The sequence below is a fragment of the Filicampus tigris genome, chromosome 10 (genome assembly GCF_054856515.1).
Source record: "Filicampus tigris isolate MCC_2025a chromosome 10, RoL_Ftig_1.0, whole genome shotgun sequence".
NCBI classification, from domain to species: Eukaryota; Metazoa; Chordata; class Actinopteri; order Syngnathiformes; family Syngnathidae; genus Filicampus; species Filicampus tigris.
Window position 1 is genome coordinate 679,115 of NC_141226.1, and position 17,884 is coordinate 696,998.

General features: G+C 40.2%; 1 protein-coding gene across 1 annotated transcript; it reads right to left on the bottom strand.

Moving 5' to 3' along the window:
- Positions 1–9,046: 9,046 nt before the first annotated feature.
- On the bottom strand, positions 9,047–15,435 carry LOC147140341 (protein canopy-1-like). Its single transcript, XM_086043118.1, is given in 5 exon segments — positions 9,047–9,087; positions 10,455–10,551; positions 13,959–14,080; positions 14,083–14,136; positions 15,363–15,435. Coding segments are annotated over 5 exon segments (387 nt in total).
- Between the last annotated feature and the right edge of the window lie 2,449 nt (positions 15,436–17,884).

The following is a 17,884-nucleotide window of genomic DNA, read 5'->3' on the forward strand; positions in this document are numbered from 1 at the left end:
GATCTGAGCCATTAAGGAGTGATGGCCCTGCTTCTCTGAAGGCAGGGATGGGCAAGCCACGAAGGTGTCTGAACTTCTGTTGAAGGCGTTCAATGGGATAGGTGTGCTTGAGTGTTCAGAGTCTGTCCCCCATAGTGGATGAGTATGGGGACCACCTTTAACATGACTTTGTTCCCGGCGCCTGGTCGATCAAGGTAGAGAGAGCTGGAGGCGGAACTAACTAAACAGCTCTCTTCCTTAACTACTACTTCCTGGGGGGCCTTCTCTGTCCTAGTATTCACCTCGTGAAGGGCTAAGAGGTGCTTTCCCTGACAAAGGTTGCAGGGCTTCTTCAATGTGCAGTGGGCAGCTAAGTGGGTGCGTGCACAGCGCTAACAGTGTTTGTTAGTCTGGATCCACTCTTTAAGCTGTTCTGTGGAGAGCTTAGCAACCTCAGTACACTGGCTAAGATAATGTCCGTTGCTCTCACAGTAGGGACAGTATGCGTTGGCCTTGGACTTCCTCTTATCCGCTCCACTCTTCAGGGATTTAGGTGCTGCAGGCTCGCCAACACAATGCAGGACGGCCACCGTTTGTTTGGCATGCCGGCTGTCATTCTTCGTGCTTGGCCGCTCCCTACCAGCTCGTGCATTGGTTTGACTTTCAAACCCTTGGTACCATGACTCCTACCGAAGCCACTCCGACAGGTCCTGTAGTGTGTGGCTAGTTCCTGATTGCCTCAACTGGTGACGGCGGAAGTCAGCGCGCTGCTCAGCAGGGAGTTTGCTTAGTAGGCGTGCTACATCTGAGTCACATTTGAGTTCAATCTCCCCAGATGGACCGAGAGTCTGTAGTAGGCCCACTAGGGACTGTATCTGAAGGGAGAACTTCTGGAAGGATGCAACGTCATCGCGCTTAACTTCAGGGGCCTCCAAAACACTAGCTATTTTCCTAAGGGCAAGTTGGTGTGGTTGGCCGAATTTGTCATGGAGAGCTGCCATGGTATCAGTGCAGGGGTTGGGGGAGTTCAAATAGGCGTCAGCAATAAGCCTGCCTTCTTCCAACTTGAGGTGATCCACCAGTATCTGATAGGGAAACACCTCTGTAGCATTGGCTGGAAGCAAATTTTCCAAAGCTATGTGCAACCTTGCAAATTCACTGGGGACTGGGTGGCTGAACTTCAGGATGGTAGGATTAGGGCCTCTATATGTCGTCTCGCAGACGGCTGGTGAGATGATGTGAGTAGAAGGCATATGGAAGGTCGAAGGCTGCTGAGCTGTAGTAGGTGCCAAGTGGTGTGTCACTGCCTTCACTGGAAATGGACATGGATGAGGCGGAGGAGGCCATTTGAAAGAGTGAACAGGGTCATGAGGTAAAGGCGAGTAAAGGGGCCTATTACTGGCCTCTTCGATCTTGAGTAATTCCATATCACTTTGCCAGTCGGGTTCAGGCCAGGGAGGAAGAGACAAATCATTTGCCTCCTTAGGGCCTGCTTTGGGGGGAGAGACAGGGCCCACAACACCTGGGGGGTTCTCTGTTCTTGGAGCAGGGTTATACAGCTGGGCCATTCCTGTCCTCAAAGAGCGGGCAATGTCTATTAGTTCTTTAATCTCATTCCGAGCCTAGTGCAATTCTTTTATGCCTGATTGGATCCACTGTTGTGACTGGTGCAACTTTGCATTCTCCTCCTGCATTATTTTAATTGCTTGGGGTAAGTGGTAGGAGCTGGCTTGGGACGAGACTGAAGGTGTGGGCTGAAGCAGGGTGTCCCATTCCGTGTTGGTTCTCTGGAGACGACGTGGGGCTAGCTGAGGAGTCTTGGAGTGAGCAGCATTCCACCAGTAAGGTGTCCGGAATGGGGCCGCCTGGACTGGATAATCTTGCGGGGCTGGAGGTACTCTAATTGCACTTGGTGGTGGAAAGTCTCGTGGCTGATGTCCAACATAATCCACTTCATAGTCCTGTTGGGCAGCAGAAGGCTGGGTTCGTCGCTTAGGTATCGCAGCAGGATACATCTCTTCCACTGGGTTCATCTTGAATACAGTTATCCGGCTCGAAGGACCAAAATGTTGGGGAGGCGAAAGGCTAGTTCGTTTAAGGGGCTAACTGTAAACAAGATGGTGTGCCGGTCAGAGCACAGGCAGGAAGAGACAGGACTCCAAGGTGCGATTTAGTATCCTTTACTGGACTGATGTCTTGTAAGCGAATATACATTGATGCGCAAAATAATATAAGTTAAGATTGATTGAATTGTTGATTGACAGATAGATAGATTGTTGACAGATTGAGTGTGGGTAGATTGAGTCTGCAAAATAAGGGAAAATAGGAATTAGCACCAACATTCAATATTACAAATAATTTTCATAACATATCAATCAGATATACTGTCCAAATGCTGGCGTTCCAAATATATTCATAAAATGAAAGTAACTTAAACAATCACAAATAACTGACAGTGTAATGGCACCATCTAGGGGCCACACAAAATAACTACACTTAGTGACGATGTGAAAGCTGACACATTCAATACAAAATTCCACCTCCACGTCAACACAGTAACGAATTACGGTCGCCACAACATTGAAATACACTGCAACATACAGTAAGGCACACACCATGCCCTTATTAATCCACATTAATGGCTGCGAACGGCGGGGCCCAATGCTAGGCGGCTAATGTGGCTAACTGGCACATGAGCAGGCATTAACAGAAATATACGCGTAAATGAAGACAGACTTAGTTTTTGTAATTAACTCAAGGCTTAAAGGTGCATCAATGAAATAAGAAACAACAAGGAATCATCAGACTAGGCTGATATCGAGCTGAACTGGAAGGCTGCACCTGACTCAGGCCCGGAAGCAGGAAAAACTATAGAACAACGCGAGATACAAAACACGTGATCACGGGAACGTGAACTGACTGCAACGAAATTAAAGAGAAGGCTGAGCCTTTTCTACATGGAGGCTCGTTCCAGACGACAGAACCTACCAGAAAGTATTGAGGCTGGAAATCCAGTGGAATTTGTGTCAAAGTCGATGCCTTCTCTTTTTGGTCAGGACAATTTCCCAAAGCCTGTTGAAGGGGATCGGGCTTCCAGGCTGGGTAGCCAGCCAGCTAAGTTCGATAAGAAACCTCGGATTTTGATAGCGAGGATCACCAGGTATCGCGTCAAGGAGCTCATTATTCGACTGTCAATCGAGCATTCTTCTTTAATGTATAAGGGGCATCGCATTCATATTTATCCGGACTTTCCAGCTGAGATTGTGGGATGTCGTCAACTTTTTGAGGACACAAGGAAGAAATTGAGAGCTGCGGGGCATCGGGTGGGTTTCATATATCCAGCCCGTCTGCGAGTTACCCATGGTGATATGACAACTACCTTTGATACACCGGGTTAGGCGAGGATTTTTGTAGACAAGCTGGTGACTGATAAGGAAGATTGAAGACAACTTTGGGGTTGGACTCAGATGGCCAATTTAGCACACATGGTTTAATGACATTTAGCTTCCTCTTGGTAATCTGAATGATAATTTAAGGTAATAATTTATAAGGATTAGTATTTTTTTTTCTTTAGTATGATGCGTATCTTTGCTGTGGTTGTTGATTTCAAAGCCACTTTAGTGCCTTATAATGTCTAAAGCAATATAAAACAGGTGTTTGATTTAGCAAATATTTTTTATTTCTTCTGGGAGGAGTAAAATTCAAGAAGTGGTTAATTGCGCCTTAACAGTTTAAGTTAGGCTTAAACTGTACTGTTAGAAGTACCCCTTTAGATAGATGTTAGTTTTTTTTTTTTTTTCCCTACTGGGGTTGGGGAAATGGGGAAGTTGGGAGGGAGGTGTTTTGTGTTGGTTTTGTATTTTTGTGTGTTTGTTGTTTTGTTTTTTTATCTGTTCGAAGTACTGAACTGGTCCACTTATTTAAACATAGGAACCACAGCTTCTGATGATCATGGTTAATAGGAAGGGAAGGGGGATCAATATGGTTAGCTGGAATGTGAAGGGTTTAGGTAACTATATCAAGAGGGCTAAGGTTTTTGCACATTTAAAATCTCTGCAGTCAGATGTTCCATTCTTACAAGAAACTCACATAAGACCTCAGGATCAGGCACGTTTGACCTGCAGCTGGGCAGGGCAAATATTTCACTTGACTTTTTCAAGTAAAGCACGAGGGGTAGCTATTATAATAAAGAAGAACATCCCATTTGAACATATAAAAACTATTCATGATGTTAATGGTAGGTTCTTGATGTAACTGGTAAACTGTACATGTACATGCATGTCACCCTAGTGAACATTTATGGCCCGAAGAGGCAGGTTTTTTCCGTAAAGTTTTTGATAAAATTCCAGATTTTACAGACACTAATCTAATATTTGCAAGGGATTATAATGTAGTCTTGGATTGACACTTGGATAGATCTTCCAGAAAAAAAACTGTACCTTCAAGTGCCTCTGTAGCCTTGAATAGACTTATTTCTTCAAATAATTCAGTTGATATCTGGCGCTTACGACATCCTACAGATAAGAGATTATTCTTTTTTTTTTCCAAATTGCTTAATTCTTACTCTCGAATAGATTTTTTTTTTATTGGACTCTAAGCTTTTACCAAATGTTATTGATAGTAAATATCATAAAATTTTGATTTCAGATCATACACCTATTAGTACAGTTTTTGATTTCAATATACCGAAACAAGGCGCAACTTGGAGGCTGCAACCATATTTACTGAGTGATTCAAATTTTTGTAAATACCTGTCGCAAAAAATCGAGGACTTTGTACTCATGAATGACACAAAGAATACAACAGATTCTATTCTATGGGAAACATTTAAAGTGGTTTTGAGAGGACAGGTTATTTCATATGAGGCCTCACAAAGGAAAATGAGAAATTTTCAACTGCGGTAGATTGACAACAGGATATCTGAATTGGAAACACTTTATAGACAAAATAATAGTTACCTTACATTACAAAAAATTATTAATCTTAAATATGAATATAATACAAGTTTAACAAATCAGGTAAGCGCCCAGATGTCTCGTCTGCGTTTACGATATTTTGAGCTTGGAGACAAGTCACATATTCTATTAGCTCGACAACTTAGAGGTCAACAGAATAGTTGGGCTATTCATCGAATTAAATCAGGTGCTGGTGACAATATCACCCTCCGCAAATAAATAAATAAATGTTTTGCTGATTTTTATGAGGAATTATAGATCAAAGGCGCAAGGGAACATGGACGATTGGCTTAAGGATGTTGCCATTCCAAGATTGAATGATGCCTCATGTGAAACCTTAAATCAACCTGTGAACATAGAAGAGGTCTTGGGCTCCATTAAATCATTTTCTTCGGGGAAGGCTCCCATAAATGACGGATATGGGGCCGATTTTTACAAAAAATTTGCTAGACAGATATCCCCCAATCCTATTTAGAATGTTTTTACATTCTATGGAAGCAAAAGTACTCCCTGCTACCTTATATGAAGCAAACGTATGCCTTCTATTAAAACCTGATAGAGATGACTCCAATCCCGCATCTTGTTGTCCAATTTTCATGTTGAACCATGATTGTAAGAGCTTTACTAAAATACTTGCTAGTAGATTAAGCGTGTGTATTGAGTCTATTGTGCATAAAGATCAGACTGGGTTTATCCCTAACATATATTCTTTTTTTAATACTTGGAGGGTGTTAAATATTACATACTATACATTTCCAGTAGATTCAAAACAAGCAATTTTATATTTTTGATCAAGTAGAATGGGGATATCTGTTCAAGGTTTTGGAAAGATTTGGTCTTGGAGGATCTTTTGTATCTTGGGTTCGTCTAGTTTATTTACATCCATCCATATTTGTATCCCTTTTCACTGGAGAGGGGCACTCATCAGGGGTGTCCTCTCTCACCATTGTTATCTGCCCTGGCGATTGAACCCTTGGCTATCAGTATAAGAGAATATGTGTTTATCAGACCAATAACAATTGGGGGAGTTGATCATAAAATATCGCTCTATGCTGATGATATTGCTATTTTTATATCAGACCCAGAGTATTCCATTCCCAATCTGTTTGATGTAATTCATAGTTTTGGGGGGGTATACCATCAATTGGCAGAAGAGTGATCTTGTGATTCTCAAGGCAGATTTGGATCCAGTGTTTGTAGCTTCAACTCAGTTTAAAATCTCAGATACAGTTAAATATTTGGGTATCAGAGTAAGAAAAAAATCCAAATTCTCTATTCAAGCAGAACTTTACTAAAAGATTAAATCATTGAAAGGAGAACATAGAAAAGTGAAGAACATTACCTTTATCAATGATAGGTAGAATAAATACGATTAAGATGGTCTCCCTACCGAGATTTCTCTACTTATTTCAAAATATTCCAGTATATATCCCCAAAGCTTACTTTAAGATGATTGATTCTGTTATTTTGCCTTTCATTTGGGGCTACAAGGCGCATAGAATAGCAAAACAATATCTTCAACAACCCACGGAATGTGGTGGCATTGGCCTTCCATGTTTTTTGGATTATGTATAGAATTATGGTATATTGGCAAATGAATCAAGACTTGACTCCATTGGATAATATTCCGTCATGGCTGAGAATAGAACATAGTTTTTAGTTTCCAAAACTTCTCTCCATGCAATTCTTTTTTCATCACCTAGGCCATTGTCTTCTCAGAGAGGAGAGAATTTTATTATGACTAATTCTCAGAAAATCTGGTTGCGGATCCGAAAGTTTTGTGACCTCCCTAATACAGCTGTACATGCTCCTTTGTGGCATAATCATGCCTTCCCTCCTTCATTTACGAATGCTGTTTTTAGGGAATGGAGTCAGATGGTTATAGAGTCGTTGCAAAATTTGTATGATAATAAAAAAATTCTGTTCATTTGAACAATTACAAATAAAATACAACTTGCCCAGAAGTAATTTTTATTTAGATTTTTACAGTTAAGGAACTATGTTAGACACAACATTCCCTCATTTAATTTCCTCCCTTTGGAAAATGATTTATTTAAAATTTTATTGGGGAATCCAGAATCTAAAAGTCTTTCTTAGTAATTGTAATAGTTCTACATTATTGATTAAAAAAATATGGGAAGAGGAGCTTAATATGATAATCAGCGATCATGTATGGAGAGCAGCACTGAATGACATTCATCAATGTTTTGTCAACTCGAGGCTTCAATTAATTCAATATAAAGTTATTTTCAGGTTACACTATTCAAAAGTGAGGTTAAATAAAATGTTCCCACAAACATCTCCTCTATGTGAAAGATGTAAGATAATGGATGGTACATTGGCACATCAATTTTGGTTCTGCCCGAGAGTCCAAGGTTTTTGGTTTTCAATATTTAAATGGTACTCCCTTGCATTCAAGACAACTATTGACCCTGTTCCTGTGATGGTTCTTCTTGGTTTTTTAGATGCGTTGCAAAAATTGGGTCATGATGTGACTTCTGTGGTTGCCTATGGCATGGTGATAGCTAAAAGGTGTATTTTAAAATTATGGTAATCAGATGTTCCACCTCAGTTTGAAACCTGTCTTAGGGAATTTATAGGAGTGCTGCATATAGAAAAGTTAAGATATGAAATATCAGGCAATGCCCAAAAGTTTTATAACGTATGGAAACCAATTTTAGAACATCTGAAAATATAGTAGACCCCTAAATATTTTTCTATTTTCATCATCCGATGGATTAGTGGACTTCAGTAAATAAGTATTTTACTTTTTTTTTTCTTTGGGTATTTGTTCATTTTGTGTATATACAGTATTGCAATGTTTGTAATTTATGTTTAATGGGGAAATTTTTTTTTTTGTTTTACTTTATAGATTTTTATTCTTATTGTTTTTTGTGAGTTGGGTGACATGGTAAACTTAATAGCAGTCAATTGATTGTTGATAGCAGTTGATTGTAATTGAGTGTCACTGGTTATGTTATGGGGCGGCACGGTGGTCGACTGGTTAGCTAGTCCGCCTCACAGTTCAGAGGTCATGGGTTCGATCCGGCTCCGGCCTCCCTGTGTGGAGTTTGCATGTTCTCCCCGTGCCTGCGTGGGTTTCCTCCGGGTACTCCGGTTTCCTCCCACATTCCAAAAACATGCATGGTAAGTTGATTGGACACTCTAAATTGCCCCTAGGTGTGATTGTGAGTGCGGATGTTTGTCTCTGTGTGCCCTGCGATTGGCTGGCAACCAATTGAGGGTGTCCCCCGCCTACTGCCTACTAAACTAAGCATTTATAAGCTCACAGACAACCACATCAGGTACACCCTCCATCTCCCTGTGCTGTGCTCTGTTATACTTGTATGCCAGGCTACACTTAAGGGAGCCAAGACTGCATGTTTGCATGGAAATAAAAATAACAACAAAAAATCTTGAAGGAAGTATCATCATACTACTAGTATTGCACATGACACCAAAGAAAACATGAGTATTCATAGAACACATTTGACAATTCTTAACACTAATATTTTGTTGAATGAATGGATTAGTGAAAAATAATCAAAAGGGACGACAGCACCTGCGTTGCACATAATGCGTGCAGTATGTTGACATTGCCGAGTAATACAGTACATCTCTGTAATCTGTTGGCTGACATCTGAACTGCCATGTTGAACACAGATATGAAAAATCATAAATGACTATGGAAGGAAAAGGTGTGATTGAAAAAAAATACTACTCAAATACACTTTGAATTACTACTAGACTGGAACTTGATTTATTTGTTGGTTAGGAGTTTGAATTATATTTTAGCAAACAAAAAGTCCATTACTTTACACATTGGCATTTCTGCGAGGTATCTTCTTCAATGGATTCATAAATTATTATCAATCAATGCTCAATAAAAAAAAGGCTCATTTTACATGTTCAAGAGCCGAATATATCTCTAGATTAGTAGTTTATCATTGAGCTGTGTGTAAGAGCATCGATTATAAACCTCAGACAAATGTTGACAAAATATTTATGGTTTTTTCTGAAGTTCTTTTTAAAAAAAAAAAAAGTCTAATTTTCCATTTCATTGAAACAAAGTTGGTCACACTGTTTTAAACCTAAAAAAAAACACTTAAAAACTATAGCTCATCATTTCTGTTACTGGTATCGTTACAGTAGTATGAAACAAAGAGCAGAAAAAAACTGAATAAATGTTGGCTGGCAAGTTGATCAATTACTTATGTATAGATGCATAAATGGCTATATGATTTAAGACATCACAGAAGCAAGAGGATGGGATTGTATTGGAGCTCATTACATTTCTTTAATTATTACAAAAAAGACTTAAAACAGTTCTGTATCGGTGTCTGGTTTATTAAACTTTGGAACTCCATTTGAAGTGGTATCTCTAGAACTATTTGAAAATAAAACCATGCAACTAAAAAAACGAAACAATTAACTTAATCAAAAATAAAGATTTGTGCATATGAGAATAATTAAGTGTCAATAAGTGTCATCCTTTGGGATCATAGTACAGATCTGTTCTAAAAAAGAATCCATTAACTTTATTTTAAATGAAAGCAGAAACTGCTAATAAAAAAATCATAGTAAAATATCTCTTAAATAATAAAAAGAAGAGTGACAACACTGGTTATTACATTGTTGTCAAGCTCTTTTTCTTGCATGGAAGTGACTTTTTAAATCTATTTAAAAAGCTCACATACCCCCTGAACTGCCTAAAGGTATCCCCAGGGGTACTTGTACCCCCATTTGAGAACCACTGAACTCAAGAACACAATATGACTTCATTTACATAAATAAGCATGTCTACAAAGGTAAATGTTAATTGTACTTCAGTACTTAGAAGCAATTTGTCAAAATGTTCAACTTTTTATAATTATATAGTACTGGCACATTGTGAAGCTGTGTTGGCACATTGATTGTAAAACCACAACATAAATATCAAGAGAAATTATTTCGAATGTGGGTTGTCCTCCTAATTATGTTTAGATTGATGCATCAAGCTGTTTTATTTGTGCATCTATGAATAACATCCATCCATCCATTATCGATACCGCTTATCCTCAAGAGGGTCGCGGGGCATGCTGGAGCCTATCCCAGCTGTCTTCGGGCAGTAGGCAGGGGACACCCTGAATTGGTTGCCAGCCAATTGCAGGGCACACAGAGACAAACATCCGCACTCACAATCACACCTAGGGGCAATTTGGAGAGTCCAATCAACTTACCATGCATCTTTTTGGAATGTGGGAGGAAACCGGAGTACCCGCAGAAAACCCATGCAGGCACGGGGAACATGCAAACTCCACACAGGGAGGCCGGAGCCGGGATCGAACCCACAACTTCTGAACTGTGAAGCGGACGTGCTAACCAGTCGACCACCGTGCCGCCCTCTATGAATAACATGTAATGTGAAAAACTAATAATCACTTGAAGTAAATGTGAAGTGATGGATTGTCCTGATGAGCTGGCAGATAAACAAAAATAAGAGTTATACATGTGGTATCTGATATGAAGGAGTTGTGGTACCTGAGACAATGTTGCATAACCCCTTGTGCGGATCCTCCGCTTTCTGGCTGAAAAGAGCGATGATATCATCCTCTAGGTCCTCTACAATGATTTCACACTGAGAGAAAAAAAAACAGAAGAGGAGAAGAAAGACTTGAACTAGAGGTAAAAGTAGAGCAGCTTGGCCATGCGTATAGTCCTACACACAGTATTGTATGTTACAGTATGTTTTTTTTTTTCACAATTTTTCACAAAATGGAGGGCCGCTGTTTGCAGGGATGTGGTCATTTCTCCCCCACTGCTTGCCCAACTGTTCGGCCATTTTGACAGAAATATTTTCTTCTGCTCGCGCTGGTAGTGTAATGCTACATGCTGCTGCCTTTCACGCAAATGGCACGGGTTGGATTCCCGGGCATTTTGTGTATGAAAAGTGCTATATAAATACATGTGATTGATTGATTGATTGATTGATTGGTTGATTGATTGATTGATTGATTGATTGATTGATTGATTGATTGATTGATTGATTGATTGATTGATTGATTGATTGATTGATTGATTGAAAACTTCACAGTTTACAGTTTACATGCCAGTTTTTGCCCTGAAATGATTTTGCATTTTGGCACTTGTCGCTGCTTTGCTTGTACAGTATTTTTTTTTCACCTTCACAAAGCTGAATTGTGTTGGTGAGTATATGAAAGCCAAATTTAAAGTGCTGTGCTGGTGACATTTAATGTAATACAAGTTTCTTCTGAGGCAGGCTGAGTAATGAGCGTAACAGTGTCAGACAAAAACAATGTGGGCAAACCAGAAGTCCTTATCAAACCTTAGGTACAGTGCTTAATGTATCTCAGTTTTCACATGAATAATTTGTTGTAAAAACTGATTCTTGGCCCTAAATCAACATATTATGTTTTCAGATTTTAGAATAAGTATAATTTTATCATGACATTTATCCTATCCTGCGCCTCCTGGTGAGCTCCTCAATGGACCCACTCCAGTTCGCATATCAGCCTGGCATCAGTGTGGATGATGCCATCATCTACCTCCCCCACACTTCACTCTCCCACCTGGAGAAGGCGGGGAGCACTGTGAGGATCATGTTCTTTGATTTCTCCAGTGCTTTCAACACCATCCAGCCCACCCTACTGGGAGACAAGCTGGAGCGGGCGGGGGTGGCCCACCACCTCACCACATGGATCCAGGACTACCTTACAAACCGGCCACAATATGTGAGGACACAGGACTGTGTGTCTGACGTGCTCCTCTATAGCACGGGGGCCCCACAGGGAACTGTCTTGGCTCCCTTCCTGTTCACCCTCTACACCTCGGACTTCAACTACAACACCCCTACCTGTCACCTGCAGAAGTTCTCTGACGACTCTGCGATTGCCAGCCTCATCACAGGCGGAGATGATCGGGAGTACAGAGAACTTACTCAGGGTTTTGTGGACTGGTACCAGCAGAACCGCCTCCTGATCAATGCGGGGAAATCCAAAGAAATGGTGGTGGAATTCTGTAGGCGCCAGCACTCTTCACCTGCACCAGTGAATATCCGGGGAACAGATGTTGAGAGAGTCTCAATTTACAAGTACCTGGGTGTTCATCTGAACAATAAACTGGACTGGTGCGACAACACAGACGCCCTCTATAGGAAGAGTCAGAGCAGACTCTTCCTACTCAGGAGACTGAGGTCTTTTGGGGTTCAGGGGACACTCCTCAGGAACTTTTATGACTCGGTGGTTGCATCGGTCATCTTCCAGGGAGTTGTCACCTGGGCAGGCGGCGTCTCGGCCCGGGACAAGAAGCGGCTGGACAAACTGGTCAGGAGGGCTCTGTCCTGGGCTGCTCCCTGGACTCTGTGGACTCGGTAGGGGACAGGAGGATGTTAGCCAAGCTGTCATCAATGCTGGACAACCCGGACCACCCCCTCCAGGGCACCCTAACACACTCCACAGCTCCTTCAGTGACAGACTGTTACACCCTCGCTGTGCAAAGGAGAGATTCCGCCGTTCCTTCTCGCCTGCTGCTGTCAGACTCTTTAACAAGAACATTGTGTAGTCTCTACAAACTGGCGGACATCAGTGCAATTGTGCAGTCCTGCACCTGAGCTCATATCGTGCAATACCCAATATTCCCCACTACTGTAATACCGTGCAATACTCACCATTCAACACTACTGTTAGTCTAGTTTTATTTTTATCCAATGCTGTCCCTTACATTTCACTACAGCACTGCAGCACTGCAGCACTGTCACTTACTTAAGAGTATTTTTCCTCTGTACTATGTACAGGCCAAAATGAGTGTTCCTCAGACTTTTTATGTAGATGTATGTTGGTGTGTATATACATGTGGATATACACATGTTACTGCGTATATTTGCATAGGTTTGATCCTGAATGTTTGCTGTCAATGTTATACATTAATGGCTACATTATGCCTGTGTGACCTATATCTTTGCTGCTGTAACAATGAAAATTTCCCCACTGTGGGATCAATAAAGGCATTCTTATCTTATCTTATTTTATCTACTGATTATGAATTAGCACAACATCCCAAAACAGACTTCTTCATAACAACACAGATTTCCATTACAAATGATTGAGGTCATGATATATATCATAATATTGTATTTAAGAAGAGACCTCAATCTAGATCATACACGCCACAAAACACATTTTGGAAGACAAACTGATCAGATGAACACTGAGGCGCTGGCCTATAATAACTGTTCTCGAACAGATTTTTTGACGTATCTGCCTATGTTATTTGAGGTGTAGCCTTTCCTGTGATGAAGTTCATGACAAAGGCGAAGTTTGTGGAAAGAGTCAGAAAGAGTTTTAAGAATTGACTTGATAAAAGCAGAATGTCAACCATCAATATAAACGTACAGGAATTCTACATTGAAAAGCAATTCTTTCCTTGTGCCATTAAATTAGTACTTACTCCCGGGAGAAAAACTATTATATAAAATAAAATATAAAATAAAAAATAAACACTATAAATAGCTATGACATTATTAAAAATGATTAATGGTCAAGTCTAGACTTGCGACTTAAACATACAAACCTACATTTATCCAGAATAGAAAGTCCAATAGTACCGTACTATTCCAGTAGATAATACAATTCAATATTTTTTATTTTTCACTGAGTAAATTGACATGTCAAGTTGTGTAAATTGAAATGCTTCATTGAACCAGCATGCAAATGAAAAAATAAATGGAACCACTTTAAAAATCACGATATGGACTTCATTTTTTATGGTACGAATCATGAAGTCTACCATTGAACTTGATTGATCACCTTTGGACACATAGTTTAATTGTTCAAATGCATAATTTGAAAAATGCTTTTTAAAGACTATTTCCTTTAGACTACATTGGAAACAAATTAGAAGTTTACCTCTAATAATTAACTACACTACTCTATCAACCTAGTTTCTTCAAATTTGTCTAATTGTCTTCCATAACTTGGCGGGATCTGTCAAAGAGCCAACAAAAATGTGTACAGCTTTTGCACTCACTGCGAATTTCAAAGCATTGGGAGCCTCGGGTCCAGTGAACTGGAAGTTTTTAAGGTCAGGGAAGTCACCATTGACCACACTGCTCCTAGGTGCAAACCTCATGTATTGTTTCTACTGGGTGTAGGGTCCACGTGGAGGACATCGTCACTCAATGAATTGCAAACCCCATCCAAGTCACCTGGGACAAAAAAAACGGGAGACTGAAATTCTTGACTGTCGTGTTATACTTCTTTTAACATGTCATCACTCTATTCACACAATTTCCTTTGTTAGAAAACTCTAGCAGGAAAACCACTTAATGTTGATGTTAAATGGAGACCTCTGCAAAATGTTAAAAAAAAACAAAAAAACATTCACAACAATAACCAAAAAAGCTACATCAAAATCCTGTGTCACGGTATTGACAACAGAAACTAATGACGAAGGGAGAATAAACTGTTAAGCAAAAACTCGTCTTAAAAATTCTTTAAAACCTTGTGTCAGCTGTGTTCCACCAAAAGCCTCCGTAGGTCAGCAGTGACCTCCTATTTCTGCCTTGTTTTCTTCATCATGACTAACAAACCTCACCCTCCAACTCTGACTTTTAACCTGTGCTAGTACATCCCCAACGTCTTTTTCCTGTGCTCCCTTGGAAGACAAAACAGAGAGAAGCCATGTCTAGACAGGTCAAGCCAGGTGCAGCGCCCTAAACACCCCCGGAAGGACACCCGTATCTGGGGATCTGTGGTGATGATGCATGGGGGAGTAGGAGGTGTAGACAGGGCAATGAAAAGGGCAAAAGAGAGGGGTGCTCTTTACAACTGACCAGGGCTGGTAAAAAAAACACAGAGGGGTGCATTTTCCTTTGGAGGATGGTCGTCAAGAGGAGACAAAAAAGACAGGAGGCCTCAACAGAAGCCAAGTACAGGTAAAAAGACCACACTTTTTCATCTGCTTTTGTGTCCCACATTTCCCCTGCACCATCCTCCAATGATCAAACAGAGGAAATCTTCCTCGTCTTTTTCATTCAAAAGTTGACAACTGTTACTGTGGTAACTCGAGTTTGACGTTGACGATGCAAGCGGCTACGACAACATTCAAAGACTTGGGAATGTGCATTGACCCCTTTGTCAACTCAGAATTTATTGTGTTTCCTTCGCAGACACCATAATTTCCACCAAAATCATATATTTACTTGCATTTCCTATTCCTACATCACTTCCTCATCTCAAAAAACTTGGTACCTCTACTTGCAATAGCAATGCCTCCTTAATCCAATCACTAATCCCCCATCTTTAGGGTCCCCACCTCTTCCACATGCGATCCATTCAGGAGAAATGTGAGTCATTCAGAAGAGGATCCCTTGAGCTTGACAACGTTGTTGTGCTCAGGAGGAAGGAAGTTGGCGGAACAACAGAATGTTACAGCATGAGGGCAAAGGCTGAAGGGCGAGCAATGAAGGATGTAGGTCACGCCGGCCCATGACGATGAGGTTCATCTGTCAATCATTATCTGCCTGCAATCACCTTTTTCCATATAACATACTTCCATTGTTTGTTCATGTGTACAATTAATCTGTATTCATTATAATGTACTTTTTTTGTCTAACAGCCCATAATCCTTTTCACTACAGGATTGTAACAGTGAGACAAAATTCTACAAGACCACGGTTATTACTCATACTAGTGGTGGGCACTGAATGAAAAAATATTCTATATGACTATTATTCAATTTCATCTGGAGAGAGGGAGAGAGATACAGAGAGAGAGACTCAGAGAGAGAGACTCAGAGAGAGAGAGAGAGAGAGAAAGAGGGAGAGAAAGCGAAAAAACATTTCCTGTCCAACACAACAAAACCATGTTGGTCCATTGGAGCCCTGGGGCTTGTGTCTGAGTCGTTATCATGCCATGCTACAAAATGGTTTAGAATTAAACCCCTTCCTTGCCAGTTGCAGCCCTGTGAAAAGGAGCTGTCAGTCACTGCGTTGTTTGAAGAATAAGATGGAGGGGGTGCATCGGGGCAATCAGTTGGGCCAGAGAATAGGCTTCTCAGGGATGCTATCCTCCATTCAATTCCCATTGGACAGGGCGGCATTATTAAACTGCTGTGGACGGGGGCCTTTCAGTTTCATTGACCTGCTAAAATGGGCCAATGAACACCCATTAAAAAAATATAATAATATTGACTCCAAAGCAGATAGACGGAAAAATAAAATGAAATGTAGTTGACTATGCAAATAAAAACAGTAGAGTAAAAAGGTTTGATGACAGAACTTCATAATGCCCAATGGGTGATGTGTAATTTAGTTGCTGCTGTAATGTATATTCAGTTTTCAAAAAGCTCTAAAATACAGTATAGCCTACAGCTATTTTATGTCAGCATTTCAGAAGAAGATTGGAGGACAGCTGTGACATGCAGTGCAGAAAGCAGTGGTGTGACACTTGAGGACATTTTTCACGAGGGACATTAATTTAATTAATAATTTAGTTCCTTTGACTAACAATGGCGGTTGGATTTTAACTATAAAGTAGTTAGCCCTGCTTATATAGGGGTGGGCGATATGACGATATCAGATCTTTAAGGACTTTAACGCGTTGACGATCTCATAAAGCCGAAAGATCGTCTGATCAGCTACAGGGCACATTCTATACAGTTTAGCTCTATGGCGGCTCAAAGCCGCTGACGCATACCCGACCAATCAAACACAGCACGTACACTGCACAAAAAGAATCTCCACATCCACAGTGTCGATTTGGTTTGGCTTTTCCTCAGAGGAGAAAGCACAAACCAGTTATTTGCAAAGTTTGCAGAGACTCGGTTTGGACGTCAGATGGCAACACGACAAACCTGTTTAATTATTTGCAGAGACAGCACCCAAAATACTTACGCCAACAATCAAAGCATACAGAGAATCAGACAGAGGCAGCCGCTAGCTTCAAACTAACACAACCCACGGTAACACAGTCATTTAACAAGGGCACTCCATATGAAAAAAAATAGCAAGCAGTGTAAAGAAGTAACTGAGGCAGTGACTTATTACCTTGCTGAAGACATGATTCCCATTAGAACAGTGGAAAACAAGGGGGTTAAAAGACTCTTCAAAGTACTAGACCCGAGTTACGAGCTGCGTTTTTATGTTTATATTATGTTATCTTTTATGTTTACATTCACTGCACATTTTGTTTTTTCCAAAATATTTTTATTGTCACAAAAAAATATATGTATAATAACAATGATACATAGACTGTTTTTTTTAAACTTGAATAAGCAAACTAACAGTGACATCAATTCAATGAACAGTACAAATACGTATTATGCATATTCACAAACAAATGAAACCAACATCCCCCCACCTCCCCCCCACCCCGGCTCGACCTAGCATGGTCAGTGTGGTAAGCGTAAAACAAAATACATTTTATTTTATTCTTTCTTTATTTTAACTTTAATATATTTTTTTAATTCCATTGCACATTTTGATAAAAAATGGCACTATTCAAATTAAAACCTGTTCAGAAAGCTTAGCTGGCTTAAAATGTTTTTTTTCTTTTAGGGTTTTATATACATTTTAAATGTTTTATATGTTTAACATGAGGAATATGGTCAAAAATTTGCGAATTCTGTCTTAAAAAAAAGTCTTAAAAAAACGATGTAAAAAAAGAATCATGATAAAATCATGATCATGATTTTATTTTTTTTTAAATCGTGTTATATTTTTGCCATATCGCCCACCACTATTATAGTATATGAATTAGGGGTGAATGTGGTATGTTAAGAATGAAAAAGACGAGATGCATGGTAGTGGATCTTGAGAAATGTGAAATGCCTTTCTCTCTCTCTCTCTCTTTCTCTCTCTCTCTCTCTCTCTCTGTCTGTCTGTCTGTCTGTCTGTCTGTCTGTTTCCAGCTGAAGTATGAGAATTGATGCCAGTTATGAATTGTGAAATGCAC